At 41.7% G+C, this 14,878-nt stretch overlaps 1 protein-coding gene across 11 annotated transcripts in view; it reads right to left on the reverse strand.

The window, feature by feature from the left end:
• Nucleotides 1–14,878, reverse strand: part of ZNF521 (zinc finger protein 521) — a 231,687-nt gene that overhangs the window by 27,144 nt on the left and 189,665 nt on the right. For all 11 annotated transcript variants that reach the window (XM_069853994.1, XM_069853997.1, XM_069853996.1 and 8 more), the window contains one exon: nt 1,954–2,085. In XM_069853994.1, coding sequence (XP_069710095.1) covers nt 1,954–2,085 — 132 coding nt within the window. The remainder of the gene's footprint in view (nt 1–1,953; nt 2,086–14,878) is intronic.

Genomic DNA, 14,878 nt, shown 5'->3' on the forward strand with positions numbered 1-14,878 from the left:
ATAATTAAATTGTATATGCCAGAGGCAGTGTTTGGGTTGGCAGCACTGACTTCTGATGGATGCCTGGTGCACTGTGACCTAAAAAAAGTTTGCATCTACAATATTAATCTGTATAGGCAGGGAAAGGATTTATTAAAGATGCTGGCATTTGACTTTGACTCCACTCCTAATCATTAAAATTATTCTAATTGCAAGGCAACAAAAACCATCAGAATATTGTTCTTCTGAGTCATACATTTTAATCACATTTCTCATTACCCTCAAAAAAAAAAGATCAGGTTCCATTTTCCATATAAAACTTACAGTGGTGATTTCTACTTCTTGTTAATATTCTAGCAAGACATGCTGAAATAATTTAATGGCATATTGCTAATAAAACACCATTGTTTATGATTAATGCTCGGTGTCTATTTACCCCATTAGCAAAAAAGGAAAAAGTCTTTCACACAGATTGGAATCGACTTATCTCCATGCTCTTTAACACGTTTTACAAGGCTACTGGTTGAATCACTAAAGGTTTAGTTGTATCACTGTTCTTGCTTACAAGAGAACCATCAGTGGGTACTCCTTACCCATGCCATTACACTAAAAAAAATCACTTCACAATTTGCACACAAAGACACGGGAAAAAAATTAGTAGATTTGGTAATAAAAGTAAAAAAAATAACCCAAAAGCACCTAACTGAAGGAATTATTGAACAGAGACACCTAACAGGCAAACTGTTTAGAGCAGTACTGTCCACCCTCAGACATCACTAGGACAAACTGTGCAGTGAAGCTGAACAATGCATTTTTTCAAATTTTATAACCCACAGACATGTGTGAAACCTGAACGCAGTGAGGTAATAATCATCACCAGTCACTGTATCTGAGAGATGAAAAATTCATCTTTAATTTCCCTCTATAGTGTGCACTTAGGCTTTATTGGGAAGGGAGCTGCCAAACAAAGAGAAGTAAAATAAAGATATTAAAGGGTCTATTTGCCCATCAATGAAAATCCTTCACTCCCATTAATGGAGAACAGAAACCTTGAATGGCTTCCAGAATTAGCATGCCATTGATGCGAGAATACCCGAAGTGTGTTTTGTCATGTTTGTGATTATCTTTGATTTTCATCTTGTAAAGCAAAATTGGGCATGTAAGCTACATATTAACGCTTATGTTTTAGGTTATCATTTTATGAAATGTTCCATTAAAAAGTCCTTAAAAAAATTCACAACAACTCTGTAGGCATCCTTTTAATGTGTTTTCATTTCCGACAACGGCATTTTTCTGTTCCTCATTATGGCCCAAACACTGCAGCACTCAGCCCTACTGGGTCAAGTTATTTTCTCACTTGGGTTTTACTACTGAATAACACCAATGACTTGGGGAGGATTATTCCACACTTGGACTAGTGTCAGGGGAGGGCTGAACTTGACTTGTGGGAAGACAGCATGGTTTGCTTTCTAAAGCACATTACAAGGGTGTTTCTTCCCATCGCAAGCCAACAAATGCACGCAAATGGGCTTTCTTACCCAGTCAGAGGAGAATGTTGCTGCACAGGTTATGTCTAGAGGCCTTTGCCTGTGGGGCCGAGTTCTGCTTTGAGTTATATTGCTTTAGATGAAACATCCATAGCTTTAAAGCACAAATTTATAGGCAGTTTTAACCTTGGTGAGTTTGGAACATGAAGGTAATGAATGTGATACCATGGAAGGCAACAGACTATCACTTGTGTAACTATGAGAAACTCAGACTTCCAATAGAAGAGCTTGAAATGCAGTTCTTACAGATGCCTGACCTTCCAAGAAGCTCAGCTTTCTAAATGATTTCTAATCAGTATTACTAATGAGCACAAGTGTAATGTTTCATTCTAAAACTGACCTAAAGCCAGCACATGACACAGGTGTAAGTGGAGTTCTGCACATACAAGCTAAGGGCATTCCAGGTCAAGCAGTGATCTCCTCCTACCTGTAAAGCACACTGGACATTTGAAGGTGCCCCCCATGCCTTCAAAGCTGTGCTCTATGAGGTGGCACTGAAGTTTAGCAGGAGAGTCAAACGTCTGATTGCAGAGTTTGCATTCATGGTTCAGTCCTTCATCTGTGGAAGGAATCAAAGGAAAAGTTAAATTCACCACATCCTTTGCCAAAGAGCCAGTCCAACATGATCTATGCACTGAAGAGACTTTTTTGTTTTCCTAAGCTCAGGGAACTGGGTGCCCAAAAGCACCTACATCTGCTTATGTGTTCTTTCACCTAGAAGGTTTCAGAATGTACAAAGCTTAACTGGCATTAAGAGCATGGATTTTCCACATACAATTATGACCAAAGAGGAATTCAGAGCATTAGACTTCTGTAGGAAATAATGAGTTGGACCTGAAACATCATCTCTTAGAAGAGTCACCTGATCATGACCAAGTGCATCTGCAAAACAGCGCATGAGGAATTTAATGCTGATCACACATCATCCTGCCTACCACAGGTAAGAACTGTGAATGCAAACATTTTTGTCACTCTGAGTGATGTGGTGTTTCTTGTAAAACCATCATGATAGGGGAGGGTAGTTTATTCCCTCACATCCCTCCTGCTCCGTGTTCAGTCCAAGAGGCATACATGAAACCTTTTGCAAGCCACAGGATTTCCCAGATCCCTTTCCGACAGTCCTAGATTTTTTTCCCCTTTATTTGCATTTCTCCTCTTAACAGTTCAGAAAAGTCCCAGTGCGTCTTCTGACGCAGCTTTCCCATCAAGGTCCTGTGGCTTTAAAACCCTTCCCACTCCCCGCTGCTTGTTCCTCTGCTTCCTCCCATTGTCCTCTGAAGGCCTGCTGGTGCCTGGCACCAGGTTCCCTTCCTGAGGGTGCTGCAGGATTCATCCACTCCGCCATGAGGGCAGTCAACGGCTGTCCTACTTAGAAACAGTTGCTAGGTAAGAAGTGGCTTCTAGCCCTGCTGCAGAGACCTCAATTCCCACAACGCTGCTTAGAAAAGGTCCTTCTGTATGTCACCGGTGTGCTACACAAGTAGCATTGATCTCGCAGGTAAATACTGTATCTGATTATTAAAAATCAAGTGGGAATAAAATGCTTGGCGAGTGGCAAAGCTCCCTACTGTTCCTCAGGTGAAAAGGAGTGATTTAGGAGAGCGCCTTGCCCACCCTGAACCACCTAGATGCCATGCTGCCCACCTCCTGCCAAACAGAGCACTGCCTGCAGCGATTAATGACCATAATGACGGACTTTGCAGCTGGCAGTTGCTGTAGGTGGTGACAGCAGAGAAGATGTTTTGTACTGCACACAACAATTCTCCCCCCAATGTAAGGAAAACATGACATGCTGCTTGTGTAGCTGAATGGGGCCACATATCTTCTCAAAATGTTCTTTCGTAATGTGTCAGCATTGAAAAGATTTCAATGTTGGCCCTCATCTGTCACTTCTTGCTAGTCTGAAGGCTAAATTTAGCCTTCCTATAAGTCATGGCTTCTTTAGCAGAGGGTGAGAATTTGTGGGCTTTAGATAGCATAAGCTAAGCCTGGCAATGGTGGCCATTCTGCAGGTGGGACTACTGAAAACTGCTGTTGTGTGGTTTTCTATGAGGTGTCAGAGGTCTTTTCAATGAGAAAGTAAGTGGCAGATGAAACTAGCAGACCCAAAAGATTTAGACAAAACTGGGAGGGAGTGGTGGGGTGTCTCCTTCAGAATAAACAGGTAAAAATACAAAAACTGCAAAAATTTCTGCTGTGACAATAGTTGTTAACTGGGGAGCTCTCTCTCCATGGAACAGCTAGCTCTCATAATCTTTACGTATACAGTACCTTCACTGCCTTTCAGCGTAAACCCATGTTTTCACTTAGTGTCTGCAAGAGGAATATAGGACACCATTTTGGCTCTTTGAAATGGACACATTGGCATGTAGCCATTTTTAAAACTTTCCTGTCTTCCTGTCAGTCTTAGCGCAACACAGTGGTGCCATGGGTATGGATGAACATGGCCAAGTATCACCTGCAAGCTCATGCAGTAAACCACAGTCTTCCCTTTGTCCTTGACCCAATCCTTGATTAAAGCAATGATCCTCCACATTCTGAAGAGTTATCAGAGGGCTGTGAAATGGCAGACTTGCTCTGGGAGTCAGCTGAAAGAAGTCAGTGACCCCATTGACCCCATGCTCATGGACTACCGTCACTGAGGTACCCATCTCTGTCACCCACACCAGACAGAAGAACTTTGCTGCTATTATCTCCAAGCCCACCTGACCAGGCACTAACTTAGACCCGCTGAAGATTCTATGATTCTGTTCTATGAAGATGGCCATCAGCACAAACTCAGACAAAGGCTTAGGTTAATCTTAGCTGTTTTGCCATTATGGCCTTTCTGGAGAGACTAGAATATCGAGGCAGTGGAGCAGAGGCTTCTGAGGTGGGTGTCCCAGAGACACTGGTAGTCAGGTATTACTGGCTGAACATCCTCTGTGCAAAAGGCTACTGGGGCATATTAGGAGTAGGTGACACCTTCTCATCAGGTAGGTGACACCTTTTCTAACTGTTCATAGATAAATTAGCAACTATTTATCAAATATATGGTATTTCCTTAGCAGGGAAAATTGTAGTAGATTCTCAAGAGTTGCTTGGGATTTGGGGTTTTCCACCAAACCCTTCCAGTGTGTTCTGCTTTTGCTGCTGCTGCTGCTGTGAGAAGACAAATATGGCCCACACAGGCACCATCAAGGGAAACATGATAGAAAAGAACCTGGCATGCACCAGTCTGTACATCTATGACAGACGGCCACATCCTGTGAGGCAGGCTATATGCCGCACTCTCCCAATGGGCAGCAACCCACAGCTGTGGGCAAAGCTGCGGAATAGTGTACTGAAAAGAGGAGGAAGGCTCAACAAACCTTATATAAATGCCTCTTTTTCCCTAAACTTGTAAATCATTTATGAGGAATATACAGACTGCCACATGTGATCAGATAATTTCTCCTACATCCAGATAGTTGCTGTGGTCATTACCAAACAGATAGTTCTGAAGACAGTGCAAGTCTCCACAAAGGGTGATTATGGGCTAGAAAGCCTGTAGGGTGAAATTTCTTCATCAAATGTTTGTGCTGACACACACAGTCAAAGCAATTAGGACAAAGGGAGCTCCATCTCAGGATCTTCCACATGTCAAGGTGAAGATAATCGATGCCAACTCTCAAATCATGGAGTTACTGTTGGCAAAGTGTAAATGAACCACGCTAATCATTCTTGAGCATGGGAACACTGAACAGGGACTTCTTCAAACATTCCAAGGGAGAGAGACTTCCTAAAAAGAAATATTTTTATATGGAGCTACAGAAGACAGAGAAGGCTTTTTTATCTTTCTGTTACTTTAGCTAATGAGGAAATAGTAGGAAAAGAGGCATGCACTCCTGATGCTGAAGCAAAACTAATTTTAGTTACACAGTATTTGTACTTGTTTAAGAATAATTGAACACCATTAACTGTGACTCTATTGTATTTCCCATATCACTCAGATCTGAGGCGATCTCCTGGTCACAAACATCAAAACCACTTTGATTACTGTATGTTGCAAATCCAATTTTCCTAAAGGCTTATAAACAGGGTTTGAAAAATCCCCTCACCCACTTGCCTGGGGCAGGTGGGAAACCTCCCCAGGCAAGAGACATCAATTTGTGCAGAATCTAAGCTTTTTCTTAAAAATAAAGTGTTTTTAGTCTCCTAGTTCTAAAGACCTCATTTAAAATATGACTACATTTGTATAACTAATAGAATAACGTTTTTCTAAGTCCTACTGTTCAGTGAGTTATGAACACCTTCCCTTACACTCTTTTCCACCTGTTTTGTGCATATCCCCTGCTCCGTGCTACATCCTAGGAACAAAGGACAAAGCTCCAGTCCTTGAATTCAAGAATGTGAGACCAGCATGATTTAAATCTAAGGGAGATCGATAAGGTTATAGTATTGGCAGAAGAGTCAGGAGTGCTGGGTTCTGTTCCAAACTCCGACACTGACTTGCGCTTATCACCTTGGACATGACAACGTGGCCTGTGTTTCTCAGACTACCCATCTTTGAAGAAAAGATGTTAATTTTTAATTTCTTCTTTAATAGGCTGACCTAATTAATATCCCTTCAGACTTCTAATACAACTGGGACAGCAAAGCTGGAGAAGAGTCTAGGACTAGTTACCATACACAGAGGACTTCCAGAATCACTGCCATCTGCCTTTGAAAAGGTTTCAGAGAACATGTCCGGCACACAACTGCCTGCTTGCTTAGATCACACAGCACTGCAGAAGGACAAGGCTTTGTCCCTCTGTTCTGCTCTCCACAGAGAATTTAAAAGCACAACCAGTATTTTATCTCCCACTGTCATGAAAGAGCCAGGGTGTGGCAGCTCTTGCAAAGGTGTCAGATGCAGAGAGAGGATGCAAAAGCCTCTGCTTATATGTTGGCCTCTGTCTAGCTCTTCAGGTTTAGCAAACAGTTTGATAGGGTGCTATGGAAGTGCAAAGTATGATATCATTAATAAATAAAGGGCCTGTGAAATGTCACATTTTCAGTTTCCATTGGGGATAAATCTGAAATGGAATGGAGTCAGATACAGTCCAAGAGGCTCTCCTTTCCTGTACAACAGAGCTACTGCTCTTTGCTCTTACTCGGGGGAAAAAAAGGGGGAAAAAAAAAAGAGAGAAAAAAAAAAGTGCTGAACAGCTTTAAAAAATTCAATCAAAATAATCTGCTCTTTGGAAAGGTGGTGGCTGACAGTAATTGGAAAATACTGTCTGACTCATTTATTAAAGTGAGATTCAGAGTCAATTGATTTAATAACCATTAGAATATTCTATTAAGGATGTAATAGGTTGGCACAGCCCTATTTTTTATTAAGAGTTATAGGTAAGAAATAAGCAATGCTATGGAATTTTAGACATTGCTGTATGGATTAAACTAAAAATATGGCTTGCAAAATAGGTATAAAAGCAGCAACTATCAGGAGGAAGAATAAGAAAGTACATTACATTGCAAATGAGTTATCTGAACGATGAAAAAGAAATGAACCTTTAATATAAAGCATTCACTTTTCCAAATCTAACAGTAAACTATGCACTGCATTCGCTGATGTTGTACATTGTAAAACAAGTCAGCACGTCCTTCACATTATGGATCCAACAATTCCATAAAGAAGGCAAGAACAAAGTACCCACTGTATAGCACAGAACTGCCATTTACTGTTGCCCTTACATGGTTAGGTTATGAGTTTGCACATGGTTAAGAACCTTGGAACATGGATGAGGATGGTTTACCCACTGCTGGTTAGACAAATGAGTTTGATGCTTGCAGAATTTCTGCATACGTAAATTACTTCTCATTTGTAATCTTTATTCAGATCGTCGAAAATGTAAACGTGAATCAATTCTAAATAAATGCATTTAATATTCATATAAATGTTTAATATTTACACAAATGTTCTGTGCTTCAATGAGGGTAGGTAGATTTTAATTGAGGTGCAGCCCATTACCTCAGCAGCTAACTTGATAACCAGCTATAAAAGCAAACAAAATCAGTCTTCGTGCTGAGCGTATGCTCACATTTAGGGATCCTCTGTGTTTGCACAGTGTACCCATGCTGTGAAGTTACTGAGTAATTCGTAGGGCAGGCAAGTTCCCCCCACTCGCACCTTGACTTGAGATGTGGACTCAACACACAACTTGTTCATTTCAGGGAAGGCCTTGACATTTCAATATACACTTTAAAGAAGTGAAACCCTTTAAGCAGCCTCTAGACTGTGTCCCATGTTTATGCTTCTTGCTCTTCAATAAAAACAAAACTAGAGCAGCTACAAGCAAATGTTCACTGGCTGACTTACATGCAGCTGTTAAGTTGGTAACCACTGGGGGCCCTCTTATATTGTCTGATCAACACTACAGCCATTACCGAGTACCAATTTGTAACGGTTTATAAGTAACTCTTTCTCTTATTCGCCCTTGAGATTGTCCAGAAGGGTCCTTCTGCCTTTTACTCTGAATAAATATATAGGCAAAGGTCCAAAGATGAAGATGTCCTCCTGGTATACCATCACGAGGCTGGGTCTATGCTTAAAAGCATCTGCTAAGAAGTAGTGTAAACTGTGCCCTCCACATACAACACGGGAAAGAAATGGCCTGCAGCCCCTGTATTTTTTTCAGGTCTAAAGCATGCATAGTTCCCACATTCAATGTGTTTTCTCTATAATTTTTTTTTTTTTTACCAAGCAAACCATGCCCCTAAACCAATTTTTCCTTCACATTGCTTCCACTCTTCCCTGAGTTAATTTTGCAGCACACATTTATTATAAGCCAGAGATCTGAGAAGTAAGGAAGGAAAGCCAAGGATGACAGCTAACCCCTCGGCTATAACATCGCACACTGAAAAACAAGGAAGAACAAAATGCACCATACAACACTATAATTTGCAGAGTATACAGCCAGCCTTGCTTCCTAGCTTATAGCGCTGTGTTTGCCTGCATCTTTTTGGTTCTATGGGGCATGCACCCACACACTCATCAGCCACTAGAGACAATCTCATCCCTGCTCGAAATTCAGTCTTGGAGGCTTGCTAAGGTGCATAAATGTATACAAGTCTCCCCACCTGCTAAGGAACACACACCACCTCTTCCAAGCCCAGAAGCTGAAATGAAAGTGTGCTTGAAGTCTCCAGCACTATGTTCATAATTTCTCCCTGATTGTAAAAGAGCTTCTGTAATTTTCAGTTTCTCAAACACTATCGCATCTCATACCCCTCCATGAGAAACACTGTCCACCATGGTGTAAATTCTGGAAGCTGACACAGAAAGCATGGGAATGCCATGCTTACCCCAAACATAAGAAGGATGTGGAACTGTTGGAATGGGTCCAGAGGAGGGCTACAAAGATGATCAGAGGGCTGAAGAGTTGGGGTTGTTCAGCCTGGAGCAGAGAAAGCTCCAGGGAGACCTTATAGCAGCATTCCAGTACCTGAAGGGGGCCTACAAGAAAGCTGTGGAGGGACCTTTTACAAGGGTATGTAGCGATAGGATAGGGGGGGAATGGCTTTAAATTGGAAGGAGGAAGATTTAGATGAGACAGTAGGAAGAAATCCTTCACGATGAGGGTGTTGAGGCCCTGGCATACGTTACCCAGGGAAGTTGTGGATGCCTGAACCCTGGAAGTGTTCAAGGCCAGGTTGGATGGGGCTTTGAGCAGCCTGGTCTAGTGGGAGGTGTCTCTGCCCATGGCAGAGCGGTTGGAACTAGATGAACTTTTAGGTCCTTTCCAACCAAAACCATTCTATGTGTACAGCGATAAAGGAGGAGACATAGTAAAAGCAAAGCATACGGCTGGAATTTACAGCTGTGAGAGGAATCTGTCATGGAAAACCAGGGCTTTTTTTTTTAATCCTGATGGGACAGGATGGAGGACTGGATGGAAACAGAGAGGTATAGTGGTGTTTACCCTGCTGTGTAGAGGGCAGATCACCTTGTATTTGGAATTGGGCGGGCAGGGGAAAGAAATACCTTCATCACCCTCTTGGCACTGTTATCCCTCATTTCCCTCTTGTGCCATACACTACTACGACACTACTGCATAGGCAGGCTGGTGCGGTGCTCTGTGTTTACTCTGAATACCACTTTTAACTGAAACCATGATGTTAGGCTAGAGACCTGGAGATTCAAAACATCAGGCTGCAACCTGAACAATGTCTCTCTCCTTGGTTTTTTTCAGTTCAGGATGATAACTGAGCAAAAGCCACCCTCTGCCTAAGGAAGGAGGTAGACAAGATAAAAGGAACAATCCTAAACTCTCGAGTCATCAACAACTGTAGCCTACCAAGGGAAAAATTGAGATCAGGCTATGACTCTGCCTTGAAGGATACTGGCCAACATCAGAGGGAGGATGGCATTCACACTGCTGTCGAGGCCATGCCACAGCAGTCCCAGCACACCAGGTAGGAAGCCTTCTCCAACACACAGGGAGTAAATCCTACAGCCTTCTGCAGTGTATTGCTAAAACTGCAGCAAAGGGTGCTGACTGATGGAATGGCAAAAAGCTGGGAACCACCTCCTTAATTAAAGTAAAAGTTCATCTCTGCAGGGCCAGGTTTTGAAATTAGATCTGCTTAAGGGAAAGCCAGTCTACTGCATCTTTCATTCCACTGTATTTTTGTCTGAAGCAAGAGATGCATTTCACTTCACCAACTGTTCACTTTTTTGCTTGGTTGCACTCACTTTGGCTGCTTGTAAGTGAACTCTTCTTACCGCATGTGCCTTGTATGTTCTATTAAAACCACAAATTGTCTGGCTTCGGTAAGGCTGGATGAAAATAAAAGGCCAAGTGGCAGGGTCTATTTCTTAATAACTGCTGTGTTTTCAGCTCAAGTAAGAACTATTTAAATACAGCAAATGCCCTCTCCATTAAAGGACAGCATTTTCTGGGCAACTGGCTATCAGGAGAGAGTTCAGGAATTCAGCAACAGGACCATTCACCTACTGATGGGACATGCATAATTTGCTACACCTTGTCTGTAACTGCACCAGGAAAAGGTATTAAAATTTGTTCAAAACCAAGTCTATGTTGCATCAGGTAGCTATACACATTATAAGGCTATACTCCATCATTGCAGTAAAATACCATTTGATAGAGCTTATTTTGGAAACAATTTTACAGTGGGATACAAGAAGAAATGTAAGCCAGTAGTAATAAGCTGAGTGGTATGAGTTATTTGTAGACAGATGATCCAGCTGAACGTTTACCTTTTCAGAAAGCACTTATTGCTCACTGATTAAAAACTTGGGAGACTGATCCTTCAAATGCTGCCATAAGTAGCTCAGGGGAGCAGGCCTTCTGTCTTACTAGACTCTTGTCTAGACTTTTTGCAGGACTAAATTCTGCCAAAGCGTGCAAGGTCACACCTTACACTACACAGCAAGGTACAGATTATTATCTGCATATTACATATAAAGAAACCAAAACCTAGAGTTGCTAAATGTCTGCTCCCCACCCCAAAATGAGAATGAAAACTGTCTTACTAAATTCCAGTGGATGAAGAATCAGGTCCTGCTTAATCTGCCCATCATTATGAGAACGGTGTTGGAATTAAGATCAGAATTAAGATTTTCTTTGTTCTTTTCTATGAGATGAGAGCCTGTTTCTTTCTGAGAAGAAAGTTTTTTGGACCAAATCTTGTCTAGTAAAGTAAAATTACATTTGGAATGGCTCGGAGATTGCCTGAGCAAAGCAGTTATTAACAATTTAATCAAACTGTAGGGGGAAAACCTAATAAAAATGTCACATATGTATTCAGAAGAATTAAGAACAGTAAAACGTAAGTAAAACTTCTGTCTTTTTTAGCATTGTTAATTCAATTTCAGTATTTTTGTTCACTGCGGAGGCTACAGTTTCTTTTTCTTGTATTTACTTTCTTGTTGGAGGACCAGCTTTCTCTGTTATTTGATGTTAAATGCCTACCAGGAATGCCCACCCATTTGGGACTTCTGGAACTGGTGAAGTACAGGTATATCCACTTTTAAGTTTTGTACAAAGAAAACACAAATTAAACTAGGAGAAGATATTTTATGTTGCTTAAACTAAATGCAACCTGTTCTGTATTTAGGGGTACTGGGAAAACATCTTGCATGGCGACAATCAAAGTGTCAATATTAATTCTGCACCACAGTGGACCAACACTAGAAATTATGTTTTGTACACAACTCTCATCAGGTGTTTCTTTTGTTCTGAATATACAGAAAGGGTCAGAGTTGCCTTCCTTCCTTTGGCATGAAGCCATTAGATGTCTGGAAGATAAAGTCTCTAAATGCTGAAATGCTTTTTATCCAACCTACAAAGAATTGTCTGCTTACTCTTCAAAGAAGAGGAAAAAAGAGTAGGATAGGATAGGATAAGATAGGATTCCTGTATTAAAGGAAATTTGAATTGATAGCATGAAGAAATAACAGCGCTCCTCATGTTTCTTAATACATCAGATACTACTGATAATTTTTTTCCAGAATCTGAATGCCATTATATAAGTCAAATATTGTTTGGCGTCTTCTTACATAGGTGAGGGATGCTTTGAAACGAGCAGCAATTGCTGGGGTATTGATCCAGCTCTTAAACTCATTTAGGGGTGTATCAACTTCCTGCTTTCTTTCCTCTTAACCTTCATCTCCTCCCCTCAGCCCTCAGAAAAATCAGGGAGGAAGAAGTGGTTCAAGCCATTAAGGCCCTCAGGTCTATACTGATAACTGGGTATTTAATTAGATTCTTTTCACCCAAGCAAACTGCTTTGCCAGTTAGGGGAGATCTCCTTGTACAGCAATGTATTAAAATGATTAAAACTCCATTTAATATAAAGTATTATTTATATTGCTTGTCTGACTTAGTTTGCTGTTTTATTTAGGAAAGCATGAGAAAGCTCAATTTTAATTTGCACTAACCTTTCCCTATTTCTCTCTTTGATCCTGCTATAAAGCAAGCAAGCAGCTTTGGGCTCACATATCAAAAAAGAACTAGACTTCATTCTAGACCTACTCCACTCTCCTTCCTACTTTCTCTGCTGGTACTAAGACTTCACACTGAGCTAAACAAACAGCTGTTGGGATTTCTATATTAAAAGTTCTTCGCTTGTGGATATGAGAATAATGAGGGCCAATTAGTTATTTTTCCTCTATTTGTTTTATGTTTGTGGGTTGGCTTTTTTTATTTTTCTTTTAAGAGTCTAAATGCCACCTTTTACAGATATATTCCACCACCCTTATCAAGTCTAATTCCTTGCTGAAGCAAAGACTCCATTTTCGACTATCTGAGTAGTTGATGAGGGGTGCCTAAGAACTTCTCCCCTCTCCAGTGAGCTCTCAGGTAGCAAAATGTTAAAAGTTATTTAATATGAACTATCAAGGGAAAAAGGGGAAAACCAACAAAGTAGGATAAACAGAGAAAAATCAGCTGAAAAGAGATGCATCACTGACAGGCAAAGATTGGTTGGGGAAGGAGAACAGATGCAGTAGCAATAACGAAGAAAAAAGAGGGTAGACTGAAAAGACTGATAGAGAAGAGGTAGTGAGTTGAAGCAGGACAAGGGCATGAAGCCTAGATGGAGGTGAAAAGGCCAAAAGAAAGTCTGGATTTAACTCTCATTTGAATTTCACTGAAGAAATGCAGAGAAGCATTTATTTCCAGACAGAGCTTGGGTAATTTAGTGCAACTCCAATGGTAACAATGATAGATATATTTTTACAGCCAGATGTCTCAAGCCAACAATGTTACCACTGTATAATTAATAACAATAAGCAATTAAAAAGAACAGCAGTTTACAAGTATAAGGCATCAAACTGTATTACCAAAGGAAAAAAATACAACATTATTACGAGAAAAATAAATGTATAGGCTGTCAGGTCAGTGTATATCCTCTCTAGGTAAAACTTGCAGAGCTAGAGAAAAATGTGGTGTGACATTAAATGACTATGAGGTGATTAACATCATCGAAAAAACATAAAGCACTTATAAGACTCTGAGGAAATCTGAAACGCGATGTGGAAAACATGCCTGTTATAGCAAGGGAGGGGTGGCTGACCACAGTAAGGCTTCAGCATTTTACTAAGACGTACTCCAATAAATAGCTTACAGGACTGCATTTGTTGGCTGAAATATGCTCCAAAAGGACCACTGCGCTTTCAGTGTGTGTGTATTTGTGTGTGAGTTTATTTACATTAAAAATAGTAGGGAAAAAGGGGGAATCCAAGAATAAAAGGAGGAGGATTCAAATCACACTTAGCCGAAGCAGGGAGTCAAAACACAGGGTTTCTGCTGGAGATTCTTCCACCTCCTTCTTTCCCCGGGTGTTTGAACAAGTGCCAAATGCCCCCTCTCCCTCTCCTTCACACACATCCCTCTCCTTGCCGGCTCTCTGAAATGCATTACTTAACACTTTCCTTTTCCAGGAGCCAGCTTGGCTCTTGCAGCCCCGTCTACATCCCTCACTGGGATCCTGTTGCCAGCAGGGACTTCTCGGGTGGGAGCAGAGGAGGTGCACAGGGGTAGTGCTGGGGCTTCCCAAGTGTCTCCTTTGGTCCCACTCAGGAAGTCCCTCCTTGGCAGGCGTGGGGCTCATGTGGAGCAGTGTCAGAGCTCTGCCACTTATGCTGAGGTGGCCAAGAAGGACAACTACATCCTGGCTTGTATCAGAAATGGTGTGGCCAGCAGGAGCAGGGAAGTGATTGTGCCCCTCTGCTCGGCACTGGTGAGGCTGCGCCTCGAATATTGTGTTCAGTTTTGGACCTCTCAATACAGGACAGACATTGAGGTGCTGGAGTGTGTCTAGAGAAGGGCAACAAAGCTGATGAAGGGTCTGGAGAACAAGTCTTATGAGGAGCAGCTGAAGGAACTGGCATTGTTTAGCCTGGACAAGAGGAGGCTGAGGGGAGACCTTTTTGCCCTCTGCAACCATCTTAAAGGAGGTCGTAGTCAGGTGGGTGCTGGACTTTTCTCCCAAGTCACACATGATAGGATGAGAAGAAATGGCCTCAAGTTGCACCAGGGGAGGTTTAGACTGGATATTAGGAAAAATTTCTTTACTGAAAGAGTGGCAAAGCACTGGAACAGGCCACCCAGAGAAGTGATAGAGTCTCCTTCCCTGGAGGTGTTAAAAAAACGTGTAGATGTGGCACTTCGGAACATGGTTTAGTAGCCATGGTGGTGTTGAGCTGAAGGTTAGACTCAATGATCTTTGAGGTCTTTTCCAACATGATTCTATGATCTGCCAGGCTGGGAGCGCTGGATGGGTCTCCAACCATTCCCTAGTGTGACCAGGAGGTACACACAGGGCAGAACAAGCTGTCAACCCCCACCTGGGAATCACACTTCTAGTGAATCCCATTTGAGACA

This window comes from Phaenicophaeus curvirostris, chromosome 3 (assembly GCF_032191515.1).
Source record: "Phaenicophaeus curvirostris isolate KB17595 chromosome 3, BPBGC_Pcur_1.0, whole genome shotgun sequence".
Classification (NCBI taxonomy): Eukaryota; Metazoa; Chordata; class Aves; order Cuculiformes; family Cuculidae; genus Phaenicophaeus; species Phaenicophaeus curvirostris.